This window comes from Loxodonta africana, unplaced genomic scaffold (assembly GCF_030014295.1).
Source record: "Loxodonta africana isolate mLoxAfr1 unplaced genomic scaffold, mLoxAfr1.hap2 scaffold_542, whole genome shotgun sequence".
In the NCBI taxonomy this organism is placed as follows: Eukaryota; Metazoa; Chordata; class Mammalia; order Proboscidea; family Elephantidae; genus Loxodonta; species Loxodonta africana.
The window spans coordinates 55,674-74,065 of NW_026975264.1; the positions used below are offsets into that span (position 1 = coordinate 55,674).

The following is an 18,392-nucleotide window of genomic DNA, read 5'->3' on the forward strand; positions in this document are numbered from 1 at the left end:
ATTAGTTGAGCGCTAACCATTTGTGCCAGCCAGGGACTCCACAGAAGCCCAGATTATGTGTTCAAATGTCTAAATTTCACAAATGTGGCAGTCGCAAGGGTGGGACTGTGTCTTATTCTCTATAATTCAGTTGAGAAGTTCACACATAGCATCAACCAGCGAGGTATCTTTAACTTCACCACATTTCACCTTTATTCCAGAATAGATTATGCATGAATCACAAAAGTTATTACAAAAATAGAAGAGAATTTATGTTTTAGGCACAAGAAGTGTTCTCTTTGTGCCTAAAATATAAGTTCTTTTCACTTCCGGGAATAACATTTGTGATAACATGCATCTATTTTTGGATAAAAGTGAAAAGTGGTGAAATTAAAGATACTTCAGTGGTTGAGTTCTGTAGGAACTTCTTAACTGAATTCTGGAGCATAAGACAGGGCCTCACCCTGAAGACTGCCACATTCATAAAAGAGAGACTTCTGAAACAAAACAGATGATACAGGGTGGTAACTGCCAAAATAAAAGTATGTGTGAACTAAAACTAAACCATGAACAGACAATAATTTATTTAGACTGAGTTTGAAGCGGGCAGACTGTTATTGACCATCCCATAATAGCTGTTTTTCAGAAAAGTCTACTCTTGTTACATTTTTATTACACCTTTTACAACACCTCTCCATGATTGGTTGATTCCCCAGGTTTCCTCACTTCTCCTGGCAGGATGCCCAGGCTCATTCACACCAACTCCAAATTTACCCCCATATGACCTTCCTGTGGTGGCAGTAGCAGCTATTGTCATTTTTTTTAGGGCTGTGCACAATATTTTTAGAACTGTGCGCAAAAGCCCATTTGCAAAAATTATGCGAACTAGGCAAGAAACGCAGGACTGAAGCTCCTCCTCTCACTGTTCATGAATATGTAATATATAAGGAGCAAATCTGCCTTAGTTCAGGAAGCTGGCCACCTTAGGTCGGGAGACCTTGCCTGCCTCCCAGTTAGCAAACTGTGAATGACTCTGTGTTCTTCCAACCCCGAGTCCGGCTGACTTCAATTCGCTAGTCTGCTGGGCAAGAACCTATTAGTTGTCGGCTTCAAGTTGATCAAAAAATTACATAGCAGGAGTGTAGTTTAGAGGAGGATTAAAAGATAATAGGATTTGGCACATTGTACAATGTTGGGAAGCAAATACCAGGAGTAGGGAAAAGGGGCTGTTTAGAAGAGTAGATAGCAGTATGCTGTGGCTAGAACCTGCTGCCTAATCTCAGAAACAGAGCTGAAGGTGGTAACAAAGTGGAGACTGTTGGGAATGTGGCATTATTTATATAGAGTTATTGGAGATATTTAGGTGCAGATGCTTTATATAATTATATATCTTTTATTCTATTTTCAATTGCCCTTTGACAAGGTAGTTAACTATCTGGAAAGCAATGATGCTGTAGTTGAGGTGGTTAATTAGAAAAGAAGTAGAGATCAGAATTAGATTACAAGTGGGCTAAAGGACAGAGCTGCTTTTGACACTGAAATGTACAGCAGTATTTCTGGAATAGAAGTGCAAACAACAGTTTGGTGCTGTGTTTTGTTTATTTTTTTTTAGCTAACTTGAAAACATGATGTCGATTTGAAAACATGGTGTCTGAATTGGGAGAGAGAGGAGAGTCAGGCTGAGAATAATTGGAACTGTATAATGCAGAATCTGTCTATGTGAGAGCTGAAGACACCTGAGTTGTGCAGGAGACACTGGGAATAAAGATAACACACAGATTCAAGTTTTCAATAGCGATCATGGGAGCTGTTGTTTCCTGTGCATTCTTTTACCAATAAGGAGGTAAGTGGCTACATGATACCCAGGGCTTTATCCTATTGCTGCTTCTGTTGTTGTTTTGCCTTGTATGCTCACTAATATTTGTGTTAGATCAGCATAATAATATTTTTATTGATGACTTAGCAGCATTCTTGTGAGGTTCAAATGGTGGAAGTGTGCAGAAAAAAATTGGAAAGACTTTATCACTGAATAGTCTTAGTAAATGACAAGTGTGGTAATTAAGAAGACCAGAGGAGTTGTGGAATGACATCAAGGACACCATACATGAAGACAGCAAGATGTCATTGAAAGGACTGAAAGGAAAGAAAAGACCAAATGAATATCAGAAGAGACTCTGAAACTTGCTCTTGAAAGTCCAGTAACTAAAGCAGGTGGAAGAAATGATGAAGTAAAAGATCTGAACAGAAGATTTCAAAGGGCTGCTAAAGATGACAAAGTAAGGTATTATAATTAAATGTGCAGAGACCTGGAATTAGAAAACCAAAATGGAAGAACACGATCATCGTTTCTCAAGGCAAAAGAACTGAAGAAAAAATTCAAGCCTTTAGTTGCAATACTGAAGAATTCTATAAGGAAAATATTGACCGACTTAGGAAGCATCAAAAGATGAAAGGAATTCAGAGTCACTGTACCAAAAATAATTGGTCGACTTTCCACCATTTCAGGAGGTAGCATATGATTAGGAACCCTTGGTTCTGAAGAAAGAAGTCCAACCTACAGTGAAGACATTGGCAAAAAACAAGACTCCAGGAATTGAAGGAGTAACAATTGAGATATTTCAAGAAAAGGTTGCTGTTGGAAGTGTCCACTCATCTATGCCAAGAAATATGGAAGACAGCTACCTGGCCGACTGACTGGAAGAGATCCATATTTATGCCTATTCCAAAGACAGGTAATCCGAAAGAATGTGGAAATTATTGAATAATATCATATAATATCACACATAATTAAAATTTTGCTGGAGATCAGTAAAAAGTGGTAGCAGCAGTACATCTCTAGGGAATTGCCATAAATTCAAGCCAAATTCAAAAGAAAACATGGAAAATGGGATATCATTTCTGACTTCAGATGGATCCTCGCTGAAAGCAGAGAATACTAGAAATATGTTTACCTGTTTTTTATTGACTATGCAAAAGCATTTGACTGTGTGGATCATAACAAATTATGCATAACATTGCAAATAATGGGAATTCCAAAACACTTAATTGTGGTCATGAGGAATCTGTACATAGAGGCAGAGGAAGCCATTCAAATAGAATAAGGTATACTGCATGGTTTAAGGTCACGAAAGGTGTTTGTCAGGGTTATATCCTTTTACCACAATGTATGGTGACCAAATAATCCACGAAGCTGGACTATATGAAAAAGAACATAGCATCGAGATTGAAGGAAGTCTCATTAACAACCTGCGTTATGCAGATGACAAAACCTTCTTTTCTGAAAGTGAAGAGGGCCTGAAACACTTACATCAAAGACTACAGCCTTAGGTATGAAGTAACACCTCACCATAAAGAAAGCAAAAATCCTCACAACTGGACTAATAAACAACATCATGAAAAACGGAGAAATAATTGAAGTTGTCAAGGATTTCATTTTACTTGGATTCACAACCAGTGCCATGGAAGCAGCAGTCAAGTAATCTAACGACATATTACATTGGACGTATCTGCTGCAAAAGACCTCTTTGAAGTGTTCAAAAGCAAATATGTTACTTTAAGGACGAAGATGCAGCTGACCCAAGTAAAGGTGTTTCCAATCACCTCATATGCATGCGAAAGCTGGACAATAAGGAAGACTGAAGAAAAATTGATGCCTTTGTATTATGGTATTGGTGAAGAATATTGAATATACCATGGACTGGCAGAAGAACTACCAAATGTGTCTTGGAAGAAGTATAGCCAGAGTGTTCCTAGAAGCACGGATGCCGAAACTTCATCTCACATACTTTGGAAGTGTTATCAGCAGAGACCAGTCTCTAGAGAAGGACACCGTGCTTGATAAAGGGTCACTATGAGTTGGAATAGACTTGAGGGCACCTAACAACAACAACAAATTAAGAAGATGATGTAGGCAAAAAAAGAAGCTCAAAAGCACCATTAATCCAGGGCTTCTCCACCTCAACAAAATTGACGTTTTAGGCCTGGTAATTCTCGCTCTGTGAGGGACTGTTTGGTGCATTGTGGAATATTTAACAGCATTCTTGGTCTCTATCCACTAGGTATCAGCAACAGCCTGCCCAGTTGTGACAACAAAAAGTGTCCCTGGACATGGCCAAATAGACCTTGAGCAGAAGAATCACCTCCAAGTTGAGAACCACAGCATTAGCTAAATCATTCTACCTGTTTAATGTATTAGATACAAGTTTAAAGTGTTAAACTCAGTAGACCAAGGTCACATTCCTAAAAAGTAGCAGTTCTATAATTCAGTCTAAGTTTTAATACTGAATTCTGCACAGTGTATTTGTGAAACATGCCAACCCATCTCCCATCTTCATACACAATTTAATGGATGCACTCTACTAATCTCTCTCTCTCTCCTTTTCTCTTTCTCTCTTTATATTCTCTCTGAATGTGTAAATATATATGCATATGCATATATGTATGTGTGTGTTAAAAATGTGTGTATATTTATGTAACATATATATCATTACTGTAATTTGTGGATTTTTTTGGAACTTCATTGACTCATTTACAGATTATCACATTGTATTCCAGTAACTTAAAATGTCATTTTCTTAAGTATAAAATAAAATAATTAAATGTTTAAATCTCTCAAGTAAAACACAATATAAGGCTCTCTTTTGTCTCTCCTGTCTTGGAATTGGTTGAGGAAAGCTGTGGTGAAATAAAGATCCCTGACAGGATTACAAACTTGAATGCATAAGGAGGACACAGCAAGAAAGGTAGGATGTTCAGCATCTATATCTAATCCTTGTTTGGTTAGAAATGCTAGAACATATAAAGGATTGCCATACTAAATTTATTTCTGCCTCAGCTTCATATTTCCTGGTAAGGATTATCTCTAGTCTGAAAGGTCACTGAAGAAAAGAAGGGAATCAGAGTTTCGGAACAGTTTTCCTGGAGGACAAAACACTGAATTGGGAATCAAAAAACATGAATTCAGCCCAGCTCTGTCAACTGGCCACTGTGTGGTCTTGAATGAATGGCTTTAAGTGTATGAATTTTAATTTTTTCCTCTGTGTAATAATGGGAATGTGTTTTAAGTATCAGAATCAAAAATGAATTCATGAATTCTAATGTTGAATCAAGTTATCTCAGTATTTCAATTCCAAATGTCTAAAGAGGAGGACAGGGAAGATGTGCCTATACAAAGAAAGTAGTTACAGAAATGGTAACATGGCAGTCACTTCCAAACTGGAGCACCAAGTGGAGGGCTTTCCTGTTTATGACAGAGTGTAGGTGTCTGTAAGCTGACTTAAAGAAATAATATGGGTGTTTTTTGTAAGCACATCTTTGTAGGTAGGGATAGGTTTTGACAGAAAGCAGCAAGTGATTTGGACTGCATTCAGATGTGTGAGTGGTGATGTGAGGATCTCTCCCCCTGCTTGTTAGAGGCTGGATTGGGAAATAGTGAGCTGCTGAAGGAAAACAGGGAAAAATCATTAAAGCTTGGAGACATGAGGAAACATGTCTTTAAAGAGACAATGTGGAAGTGTGTTAGCTTTAAAATTAAAATCATTTAATATGGGCATAGCATAACTTTTCAAATACATTTTCCACCACCGAGTACCTACCATCAATAGAGACTTCATGTTTAAATAACTATTTTAATGGAAGTTTTGGATGTCTAAAAAGTGAACCACCCTTGCTTCTAACTCATTACCTCTCATAAAGTGAGTAATGAGGCTATCTTTTTAGCTAGCAATATAGAGATCACCACATAAACTCTACCAAATGTGGATGTCCTCTGAAGCTTGTTCTTGGTGTGCCACAGTTCCTGACACATTTCCTGGATGCTGGGTAGAGATGGCCATTGAAATTTTGTGCCTGTATCTTTACCTTCCATGTACAGAAAGGGACCAGGGGCAAGGCTAATACCTTCCCCATCCACTGTGTAGCTTTGGACAGATACATTGCTGCTACCGATTTTTTCTTTTATATAGTCAATTTAATACTGATGTAAAATTCTCAAAGTTTTTGTTTTTGTTGTTGGGTGCCCTTGCATTGGTTCTGGCTCATAGTGACACTATGTACAATAGAATGAAACACTGTCTAGTCCTGTGTCATCCTCACAATCTTTGCTATGTTTGACTTCATCATTGTAGCCACTGTATCAATCCATCTTGTTGAAGGTCTTCCTCTTTTTCGTTGACCCTCTACTTTACAAAACATGATATCCTTCTCCAGGAACTAGTCTTTCCTGACAACATGTCCAGAGCACCTCAGATGAAGTCTCACCATCCTTGTTTCTGGGGAACATTGTGTCTGTACTTCTTTCAAGACAGATTTGTTCATTTTTACCACAGTCCATGGTATATTTAATACACTTCCACAACACCGTAATTCAAACGCATCAATTTTTCTTCAGTCTTCCTTATTTATTGTCCAGCTTTCACATGTATATAAGGCAATTGAAAATACCATGGTTTGGGTCAGGTGCACTTTAGTTCTCAAAGTGACATCTTTGCTTTTGAAAGTTGCTATGAATCAGAACGAACTCGATGGCAACGAGTTTGGTTTCATTTTTGCAAAGTTTTTACAGAGATTGAAAATAATCAATACAGGAAAAATGTTTTGTAAATGTACTATAAATAGGTAAGTTATTGTTATGTCAGTGGCAACATGCAGACTAAAAGGGACACAGATAAAATAATGGGAGTTTGTTTACACATTTAGTACGCTTTTTGCTCTTCAAACATTGTAACAGCATTTTGTGAATACTGTAGAATCCTAGTTAGGAAAATCTTTGACTTTAGTAAAGTCATATCCATTAAGAACACAAGAAAAGTATAATTTGTATAACTAAAGAGTTGCTTCATTGGGATCAAGTACCAGGTCCAATGTGCCATCTAATATTTCTATGACCTTCTTGAGAGGTGGATTAAATAATCACTTTCCATTGAAATCTGACCATCAAAAATGTGCTGAAATCTTTCATTTGGCATTTCTTCCCTTTCTGTTTTTTTTCTTCTCTTGAGATGACAGCTAACAACATTTTTATTCTATTGCCATGACTTTGTGTTTTAAGAAAGAGACGGTGTATATATATATTTATTTATTTGTGATCACACTGTCACTTTTACCTTTGATTGGCAGAAGCTTTAAATGTAAGGTTTCTTTTTTTTTCCCCATATTTTTGTTTTTATTTCTTCTACTTAGGATGTGTTGTAAATCCTGAATCTTTGAATGTCTGTTTTTTTTTTTTAGTTTATTGTGCTTTAAGTGAGAGTTTACAATCCAAGTCAGTTTCTCATACAAAAACTTATACACGCCTTGTTATGTACTCCTAGCTGCTCTTCCCCTAATGAGACAGCACACTGCTTCTCTCCACCCTGTACACCTCATGTCCATTCAACCAGCTTCTGTCCCCCTCTGCCTTCCCATCTCAACTCCAGACAGGAGGTGCCCACATAGCCTCATGTGTCTACCTGAGCTAAGAAGCTCACTCCTCACCAGTATCATCTTCTGTCTTATAGCCCAGTCCAATCCCTGTCTAAAAAGTTGGCTTCAGGAATGGTTCCTGTCTTGGGGTAACAAAGGTTCTGGGAACTCTGACCTCAGGGGTCCCTCCAGTCTCAGTCAGACCATTAAGTCTGATCTTTTTACGAGAATTTGAGATCTGTGTTCCACAGCTCTCCTTCTCCATCAGGGATTCTCTGTTGTGTTCCCTGTCAGGGCAATCATTGGTTGTAACTAGGCAGCATCTAGTTCTTCAGGTCTCAGTCTGATGTAGTATCTGATTTATGTGGCCATTTCTGTCTCATGGGCTCATCTTTACCTCATGTCTTTGGTGTTCTTCCTTCACCTTTGCTCCCGGTGGTTTGAAACCAATCAGTGCATCTTAGATGACCACTTGCTCGCTGTCATGGATTGAATTATGTCTCCCCAAAAATGTGTGTGTCAATTTGGCTGGGCCATGATTCCTGGTATTGTATGATTTTCCTATATATTGTAAATCCTGCCTCTATGATGTTAATGAGGGAGGATGGGTGGCAGTTGTGTTAGTGAGGCAGGACTGAATCTACAAGATTGGATTGTGTCTTGAGGCAGTCTCTTGGGATATAAAAGAAAGAAACAAGCAGAAAGATAGGGGGACCTCATACCACCAAAAACGCAGCACCTGAGCAGAGCGCGTCCTTTGGACTTGGGGTCCCTGTGCAGAGAAGTTCCTAGTCTGGGGGAAGATTGATGAGAAGGCCTACAGTGAGAGAATGACTTCCCCTGGAGCTGACATCCTGAATTTGGACTTTTAGCTTACTTTACTGTGAGAAAATTAACTTCTCTTTGTTAAAGCTGTCCACTTGTGGTATTTCTGTTACTAGACAACTAAGACATTAGCCTTTAAGACCTCAGATGTCATTTGCCAAAGTGGGATGCAGAATGTTTTCTTAATATCTTTTGTTATGCCAGTTGATGTAAATATCCCCTGAAAGCATGGTCCCCAAACCCTTGTCCCTGCTTCTCTGGCCTTCGAAGCATTCAGTTGTATCCTGGAAACTTCTCCGCTTTTAGTTTAGTCCAGTTGTGCTGACCTCTCCTGTATTGTGTGCTGTCTTTCCCTTCACCTAAAATAGTTCTTGTCCACTATCTAATTAGTGAATACCCCTCTCTCTCCCTCTATTCCCACCTTCATAACCATCAAAGAATATTTTCTTCTGTGTTTAAATCTTTTCTTGAGTTCTTATAATAGTGGTCTCATACAATATTTGCAACTGACTAATTTCACTCAGCACAGTGCCTTCCAGATTCCTGCACACTATGAGATGTTTCACTGATTCATCGTTGTTCATAATTGTCACTTAGTATTCCATTATGTGAATACACCATAATTTATCCATTGAACTATTGATGAGCACTTTGGTTGCCTCCATCTTTTTTCTATTGTAAACAGTGCTGCAAAGAACACTGGTGTGCATATATGTATTTATGTGAAGGCTCTTATTTCTCTAGGATACATTCCAAGTAGAATTGCTGGAAGGCAAAAAACACTAAATAATAAATGTTGAAGAGGTTGTGGAGAGACTGATGGGAATGTGAAATGATACAACTTTGGAAATCGATTCGGTGCTTCCTTAAAAATCTAGAAATATAACTAAATAAAAAATAAAAATAATTTTTTATTTTTTAAATTATTTTTTAATAATTTTTTATTTTTCTAATAATTTTTTAATTATTTTTTTATGGTAGTTATTTTTCTAGCTTTTTAAGGAAGCACCGAATCGATTTCCAAAGTTGTATCATTGCACATTCCCACCAGTCTCTCCACAACCTCTCCAACATTTATTATTTAGTGTTTTTTGGATTAGTTCCAGCCTTCTTGGGATGAGATTGCATCTCGTTGTAGTTTTGATTTGCATTTCTCTAATGGTGGCATAGTGGTTAAGTGCTACAGCTGCTAACCAAAAGGTTGGCAGTTCATGTCCACCAGGTGCTCCTTGGAAACTCTATGGGGCAGTTCTACTTTGACCTATAGGGTTGCTATGAGTCGGAATCGACTCAACGGCAATGGGTTTAATGGCTAATGATCGTGAGCATTTCCTCATGTATCTGTTAGCTGCCTGAATGTTTTCTATGGTGAAGTGCCTGTTCATACCTCGTATGCCCATTTTTTTAATTGGGTTTTTTGTCTTTTTTTGTTGAGTTTTTGCAGTATCATGTAGATTTTAGATATCAGACCCTGATTGGAATTATGGTAGCTGAAAACTTTTTTCAACTCTGTAGGTAATCTTGTTACTCTTGGTGAAGTCTTAGGATGAGCATAGGTCTTTGATTTTTAGGAGCTCCTAGTTATCTACCTTGTCTTCTGGTGTTTGTGCATTTTTACTAATGTTTTGCATGATCTTAATGATTTTATATTTAGGCCTTTGATGCAGTTTGAGTTAGTTTTTGTACATGGTGTGAGGTATGGGTCTTGTTTCATTTTTTTTGGAGATAGATATCAAGTTATCCCAGCACCATTTGTTAAAGAGGCAGTCTTTCCCCCATTTAACAGACTTTGGGCCTTTGTCAAATATCAACTGCTCATATGTGGATGGATTTATGTTTGGATTCTCAATCTGTTCCATTGTTCTATATATCTGTTATACCAGTATCAGGCTGTTTTGACTACTGTGGTGGTATTATATGTTCTAAAATCAGGTAGTGTGAGCCCTCCCACTTTGTTATTCTTTTTCAGTAATGCTTTACTTATCTGGAGCCTCTTTCCCTTCCATATGAAGTTGGTGATTTCTTTCTCCATATCATTTAAAAAATGTCATTGGTATTTGGATCAGGATTCCATTGTATTTATAGATCATTTTGGGGGGAATAGATATTTTTACAATTTTGAGTCTTCCTATCCAAGACCAAGGTATGTTTTTCTACTTATATAGGTCTATTTTGGTTTCTTGCAGTAGTGTCTAATTCTGAAATTTTTCTGTTAATCTTCTGAATTTTTGATTGCTGTCTCTCTATGGATTCTTGCAGCCTATTAAAATTGTCATTATGCTCTTGTATAACCTTCTTAATTTCCTTGACTGTTTTACTCTGTGTTCTTTGGCTTGTTCTGTGTTTTACCTCATCTCCTTTCTGATCTCTAGAAGAGTTCTGTATATAAATTTTTTTGTATTCTACCTCTAGTTAATTCCAGGAATACATCTTCATCCAGAAGATTCCTTAAATCTTTGTTTTGGGAGCTAGTTGAAGCAATCGTGATCTGCTTCTTTATGTGATTTGATATTGACTGGTGTCTCTGAGCCATCTATAAGTTATTGTATTAAATATTTTAGGTTTGCTAACAGTGTCCTAGTTTCTTGCTTTGTTTAGTTTTGATGTGCCCAAATAAATTGCTCATGTGAGCTAGTTTGATTATTTGCACCTTCGAAGCTCTAACATCCTGTCACCATATGGCTAGAGCTGTTATTAGGAGTCCATTCATTTTTCTTGTATGGATTCGGCTCAGGTGTGTCCAAGTAGTCGGTCACGAAGTGTTTGCTCATCTATGGTCTTAGAGAAGCAGTGGTGATTGGTGCATGCATAGTCCCATCCAAGTGTCTGTGAGGAAGGTGCATCCCTGTTCTCTAGAGCTCACAGGTGGGTGGGCTCTGCAGCAGGACCATAGGCTCCCAATGCTGTTAACTGTAAGGGCTGGGAGGCATCACTTATCCTAGGACCCCTGTCGTGGGTGAAGAGATGGCACGGGAGGAACCACCAGCCCTCAGGTCCCTGATGTGGGTAGATGAGGACCCTACTTAATAAGCAGAGCTGTGTCAAATGTCAAAAACCCTCCTCTCCACCACACAGCTGCAACAGGTAAAGTCAGACCTCAGGCACATACACCCTTGCACAGTGACAACAAGTGCCTAGCTGCTGAAATGGGGCCACATGGTTCCATGCAGTGGTAAAAGGCATTCAAAGTTCGGGGACTGATTGTGCCTGAACAGGAGCTGTTTCTGCTCTGAGTTCCCAGCTTAAGGGAACCAGCAGGTTATTTTTTCCTATTTGTTATTTTGTTCCTTCCCCAAGTCTGGAAGAATGGCTTAGCATACTCGGCAGGACCTATCTCAGGCCCAGGGAAATCGACTGTCACTGAAGCCAGCTTGGGGCCTGGGGCAGAGAGAGGAGAGATCAGATAAATGGGAGAGACTTCTTTCAAAACGGGAGCTATTTGATCCGTGTGGTAAATTACATGCAAGCACTTATTTTTTGCCAGGAGCGCCATTATTTGCTGATTCTGGAGGCATGAGTAGACTCTGTGCAGCTGGCTCTCTGTGGCTAAGTAGTCAAGGTCCCAAATGCTACTGCCACCCCTGCCATGGTTGCGCCAGGGGATCAGGCCTGGGTCACTTGCTCTCTTTCACTGAGGTAACCATGTCCTGTAAGCTACTGCCAGTCCTACCACAGTTGCACCAGGAGGCCATGACTGAGGGGCGTCAATTCCTGCTAAGTCAGGTCTGGAAACTACTTGCTGCTTATGAACTGCCTCTCCCTCCCCCTGAGCTCAGTCCGATATCTTAACTGTGCCTTTGATGTTCAGGGCTCCTAGCTTGTCTTTATATAATGGATTCATTTGTTTTTTCGGGTCTTTCTTGTAAGAGGGACCACCATAACCTTCTGACTACTCTGCCACCTTGGCCCCGCCTCTCTAAATGTTAAGATTTTTTTAAACAAAATCAGAGAGAGAAGGAGAAGCAGGAAAAGGGCCTTACAACATTTAAATAGTTTACTTTCATATTTGGGAATGTCTAAACAGAGTAATGGAGCCCTACTCGCACAGTGGTTAAGTGCTGAGGCTGGTAACCAAAAGGTCTGTCAGCAGTTTGAATCCACCAGCCACTTCTTGGAAACCCCATGGGGCAGTTCTACTTTGTCCTGTAGGGTTGCTATAAGTCAGAATTGTCTCGATGGCAACCGTTTTTTTTTTTTTAAACAGAGTCATAGATAATAGAAAGTCCAGTGAAGAATCTATCCTGTACTGACTACTTAGCTATTGAGCAAGGGATTGAAAAGAACCTTTCTTAGAGGAATTTAAAAATCAAGATTATAACTTTGTACTTGATAATATTATAAAATAGAAACTTACGTATTTCTGAGCCAAAGCCAAATACTGATAGGTAACATTTAGAGAGTCATGTTGGGGATAGTGACTTAAAGCAGTAAGTCCAGCTTCTTAAACAAAAGAAAAAGAAATAGTTGCAGTAATTAATGTATGTCTTGGGGATAAGCAAAGATTATAAACCTCAAAATGGAAAATAATCTTTATGTCACTAAATTCATTCATATAGCAATTCAATCACTTATTCATTTCAACATATTTTCAACTTTTTAACACACTGCTTATATTTAAGTATTTTCTTACTGATAAGTGAATTTGCTAAGAACTATTATCCTTATGGAAATCCTGGTGGAGTAGTGGCTAAGAGTTTGGCTACTAACTAAAAAGTAGCAGTTCGAATCCACCCGGTGCTCCTTGGAGATCCCATGGGGCCGTTCTACTCTGTCCTAAGGTGTTGCTATAAGTCAGAATTGACTTAACAGCAATGGGTTTTTTTTTTTCTTTAATCGTTCTTATCCTATTAAAATAAGTATAGCATATTTTTATTTATTTTTTCATTGATCTTCTACAACAGATTTTGGATGTAAATGCATGATGTCTTACATTTTATCTTTGTGTAATGGAATGGTGTTTCTTGTTTAAAAAAAGGTAAAATTGCCCATTCATTTAAGCAACTGTATAATTTCCTGAAAAATACATTGTTGGATCAATCACAGATATTATGAAAAAATAAATAAGTAGTTCACTGTTCTTTATTTACCTTCCACACTCTTGTTTCTTACTTTAGGGAAAACCAATGAATATTCAATGGAGAATTATAGTGAAACATCAACTGATTTCATTTTATTAGGACTGTTCCCACCATCAAGAATTGGCCTTTTCCTCTTCATTCTCATCATTCTCATTGTCCTAATGGCTTTAATTGGTAACATATCCATGATTATCCTCATCCTACTGGACACCCATCTCCACACACCCATGTATTTCCTGCTTAGTCAGCTCTCTCTCATGGACCTGAATTACATCTCCAATATTGTCCCCAAGATGGTTTACAATTTCTTGTTTGGAAGCAAGTCAATCTCCTTCATTGGATGTGGAGTTCAGAGTTTCTTCTTTTTGACTTTGGCAGGTGCAGAAACACTTCTCTTGGCATCTATGGCCTATGACCGCTATGTGGCCATTTGCTTTCCTCTTCACTATCCTGTTCGTATGACCAAAAGTGTGTGTGCGCTAATGACTATAGGATCTTGGATAATGAGCTCTATCAATGCGTGTGCCCACACCGCATATGCACTCCATATACCCTATTACCAGTCCAAGACCATCGATCATTTTTTCTGTGATTTCACAGCCATATTGGCTCTGACACACATGGACACCTGGGTCTATGACTACATAGTGTTTGTGTGCAGCGCCTTATTCCTTGTGTTTCCTTTCATTGGCATTACCTATTCCTATGGACGGGTTCTCCTTGCCATCTACTGCATGCCCTCATCAGAAGGGAAGAAGAAGGCCTATTCAACCTGCAGTACCCACCTCACTGTGGTGACTTTGTACTATGCACCCTTTGTTTACAATTATCTACACCCAAGATCCTTCCGATCTCCAACAGTAGACAAGGTTCTGGCTATTTTCTACACCATTCTCACACCCATGTTCAACCCTGTCATCTACAGCCTGAGGAACAAAGAGGTAATGAGGGCCCTGAGAAGAGTTACTCAGAGAATGTTCTCTCTGTGAAAATGTAGACAAGATTTCTGCATCAATCTTCAAGCTGAAAGTGTCTATTCTGCAGTGAATGGACAAGGTCTAAGGTTATATTAGAAGATTTTAAAAACTAGAAGTTTGACAAAATAATTTTACATTACTAAGGCATGTTTCTTTTTTCCTGAGGTGATTTTTTTTTCCATCAATATAAAAGGCATATACAGTCAACTCAATTTGAGAAATAAGAAGCTTTTATTAATATGTAGAAAAGAAAATGAAAACTTTCTAAAATGATATCATTCATATAACAATTCTACTATATATAATTTATCTCTCAATATGACAACAGAAAAATAAATGATTTATTTATTTAAAAATAATATTTTCTCCATTAATTCTCTGTTAATAGGTGTGTACTGTCCCAATTTTTTCCCCCAATTTCAGGGGAAAAGGCAGATATAGGGATTAGAAAGTCTTACACAACTATAGAGGAAATATGACAAGTTTATGTTTTCCAGAAGAAATATGACAAGTTTATGTTTTCCAGAAGGGGGGACCTGAATTTATCTGGATGAATCCTAGGAAAGTGATTTATAAACAAGGTCAGTAATCAGGGCTGGAGAGATGCTGAGTTAGAGAAGAAGGAGAGCATACTTTATAAGAGGATTAATGGAAGTTATGGGTTATGCTATCTCAGCCATTCCCAAATAAGTCCCCAGCACAGACTCAAATTTTGCATCCCAAGTAGCCACGTTACCCTTATATAAGACAATTTACCTTATACATTTTCTTATTCTTCAGTCAATAGACTCATAATTCTATTGATATGTTTTTTGGGGGTAGGAGTGGGGAGTCAACTTCTCTGCACCAGTATTTTAAATCGATATACCAGCTCAGCCTGTGCCTGAATGGGTCCCCCCATTATTTTCAGGAAAAAAAAAATGTATTAGCTTAGGTGTATATGCTAGGTGAAGAGGCATTGCAGTCCAGAAGAGAATACTGCTGATACTGAAATCTGTCCTTTTTTTTTTTTCTTCTTTCTTTTGAATTGTAATTTAGATGAAGGTTTACAGAACGAACTAGCTTCTCATGAAACAATTAGTACACATATTGTTTTATGACATTGATTACCACAATGTGGCAATGGGAAGCATAGTGGCAATCTGCCTGTGTAAAGATTACAGCCTTGGAAACCCTCTAGCACAGTTCTACCCTGTCCTACAGGGTTGGTATGAGAGACAATCGACTCAGCAGCACATAACAATAAAAACAGCAGTGTGAACTGAAGGTAAAACAGTGAAATAGAATATACACTAAATGGTTGGTATTATCTGTGAAACTTGTTCTTGAATTTATGATGAATAAACTCAGGAATTCCCTCAAAAACATCATATTTATGAAAATATGGTCACTTCCAAAGTAATTATGTTTCTGTGTGACAAAATAGATAGTAAATGTTCACATCACCTAAAATGAACCTCAAATGTAAGAATATTTGTCTGTAGCTGTTCAAATAAATTTATAAAACAAACTAAAGAGAGGCTTGAAGGAGAAATTGAATTTGTTAATGAGGGGAAGATGCATTGTGGTAGTGCCTGTGATGGAACCTTTTGGATACGGGTAAAGAGCGAAGCCAAGTTTAGAATTCTTTCATATGGAGCTAGTAACATGAATTATATTTTCTGTAAGTACAGGTGTTTTCATGCTAGTAAGTGATGAGATCACATAGGTGTCGATTCCATTATATTAATTCTTTTGGTAGTGTGGATTAATGTCTAAACTAAAATCATTCTGGATTTACAGTGACAGGTTTAGGAATTGAGTGACATAATTTATGTAAGAGTTGGTCAAGTTCAGAATTAGCCTCTGCATTTTTTATAACACTGTTCACCAAAAATCCTACAGCATGAAATACAGACAACAAAAATTGTTTTGGATCCTATTTGTAAATACGTTATCTGTTTTAGATAGGAGATGAGAGCCACTGGAAATGAAAGTACAAATTCATACTAGAGTTAGCTTTTGATGGGCCCAAGTGAAACAAGACTAATAAAGCTAGCTCTTAAGAGCCCAAGCTCTCCATAGCAATTGTGAATGCAGCATTTCCTATTTCCTACATTTTCTATTTGCCCATGAGTGAAGAGTGGTTAGTGCTGTGTCTTACTTGCTGTTCTGCCTTATATGACTCATTCTTTGCAATTAAATATCTGGAAATTACTTGTCTAGATTTTATATGCAAATATAAAATGGAAATTATAATAAAGATAAAATAAGAATGTCTAAAATTACTTACCTATTGGAAAACAGGAAGCCCTGGTGGCATAGTGGTTAAGTGCTATGGCTCCTAACCAAAAGGTTGGCAGTTTGAATCCACCAGGTGCTCCTTGGAAACTCTATGGGGCAGTTCTACTCTGTCCTATAGGGTCACACTATGAGTTGGAATGGACTCAACAGCAATGGGTTTGGTTTTTTGGTATTGGAAAATAAAATATTTTCTACATCTCAAGGACAACATCTGGAAATAATTCAGGGATCATAGGATTAGAAGGTGTGCTATGGTTATTCAGGTTTTGTTTTTAAATACAAATTATGCCTAATTGTGATGCCTTATGATTTTAACTATGCATTTTATTTATTTATATTTTACCTCCTTTATAAATTATCAAGTTCCACTGAGGTAATAATTCCACCTTCATTAACAATTTGACAGAGCTTTTGTGAGAAACAGAGTAGTGAATGTACACAATTTGAAAAAAAAATACTATACAAATGTAGTGGATGACAATATTTGAATGAAAATGATGACAATTTTGTTGATGGTGATGATGGTGGTGATGATGAAGAGAATAAAGGTTGCAGTTACTGTTCAATGATTTCTTATACTCAGGCTCACACTAAGTAATCACTAGGTATTATCTTATATACAACTTGTGATAATCTACATTTTGTTCTTTTTTTAAAAAAATATCTGCTGCATATATAAACTACTGGCTTAAAAAGTTAAATTCACTACCCCATGTTTCCATAACTAGTAAGTAGCAGAACAAGAATTTGATTCAGTTTTGACTCAAACTCTGTGTAATTTTGCAGTGAAGCAGATAAACTCACCCCTGTTTCAAACTAATATTTGAAGGCTACACACTCGTAATCCATTCCTATCTATCAGAAGTATCCGTTTACTTACTTCATCTATGATTAATGCCTATGATTGACCATTGTGGAATTTCATGAAGGTATATGGTTTAGAAACACACAAATACTGGGTATTTATGATCTTTTATACTTTAACAAATTTATGATTCTTAAACTCTATTCCCTTCTAAATAAATATGTATAATTTATTTAAACATTACATAAGATTATTACTTCCTAAGATATCCAATATAAACAGTTATATACTCTGTCCTATAGGGTCACTATGAGTAGGAATCGACTGGATGGCAATGGTTTTTTTTTTTTTTTTTTTTTTAATATACTCTCTGTCTCTTTAGTTCAATTTTTGGGCTGGGAAAAACACCTAACTAATATAAACTGTTATATACTCTGTCTCTTTAGTTAAATTAGTTCTGGAAACCTTTGATGCAATGAAGAATCATATGTAGAATTACATACAGGGATACTGTGTATTGTCTAGCAGTCAGAAGACACTCCTCTGGGCCATCTGATTCTGACTCTATAAAGCCAATTTACAACGGTTCTAGATATGAGATAGTAATTAAAAATATTTCTTATACAGACATGCAGAATTAGGCATGATTTGTCACTTCTGTGGAACTAAGGTTGACTTTAAGGAGTTAATGCATAAAAAATCATCCTATTTTGCTGGTTTCCAAGCCTTGCAGGTGAGTAAGGAAGGCCACTATCTGGAGACAGTTAATACAGGTTTACACCTCTATCTTCCTTCCATGTACAGATGTGGTCCATGTTAAAGTCTTGTTTTTCCTTCCCTAAGAAACCATCATCATAATGCTTGTTCTTTCCTCCTATATATAATGCCATTATTGCTGATGCTCAAATCACAAGGTTTTAGAGGAATTTTAGAAAGCAAGACAGGTGGAAACACTTTGTAAATGGGTTATATTTATATCACTTTTTGTTATTTTAGTGGATAAAAAACATAGAAAAAGAACAAAAATAACTTATTTGGGTTTAT

General features: G+C 37.4%; 1 protein-coding gene across 1 annotated transcript; it reads left to right on the forward strand.

Moving 5' to 3' along the window:
- Positions 1-12,964: 12,964 nt before the first annotated feature.
- LOC135229786 (olfactory receptor 2L3-like) lies at positions 12,965-17,238 on the forward strand. Its single transcript, XM_064279082.1, has one exon. The coding sequence runs from the start codon at positions 13,340-13,342 to the stop codon at positions 14,270-14,272; it is 933 nt and encodes a 310-aa protein (XP_064135152.1). The 5' UTR covers positions 12,965-13,339; the 3' UTR covers positions 14,273-17,238.
- The last annotated feature ends 1,154 nt before the right edge of the window (positions 17,239-18,392 follow it).

Excerpts from the sequence above, each read along its gene's own strand:
- LOC135229786 (XM_064279082.1), top strand. The coding sequence starts at position 13,340 with ATGGAGAATTATAGTGAAACATCAACTGATTTCATTTTATTAGGACTG.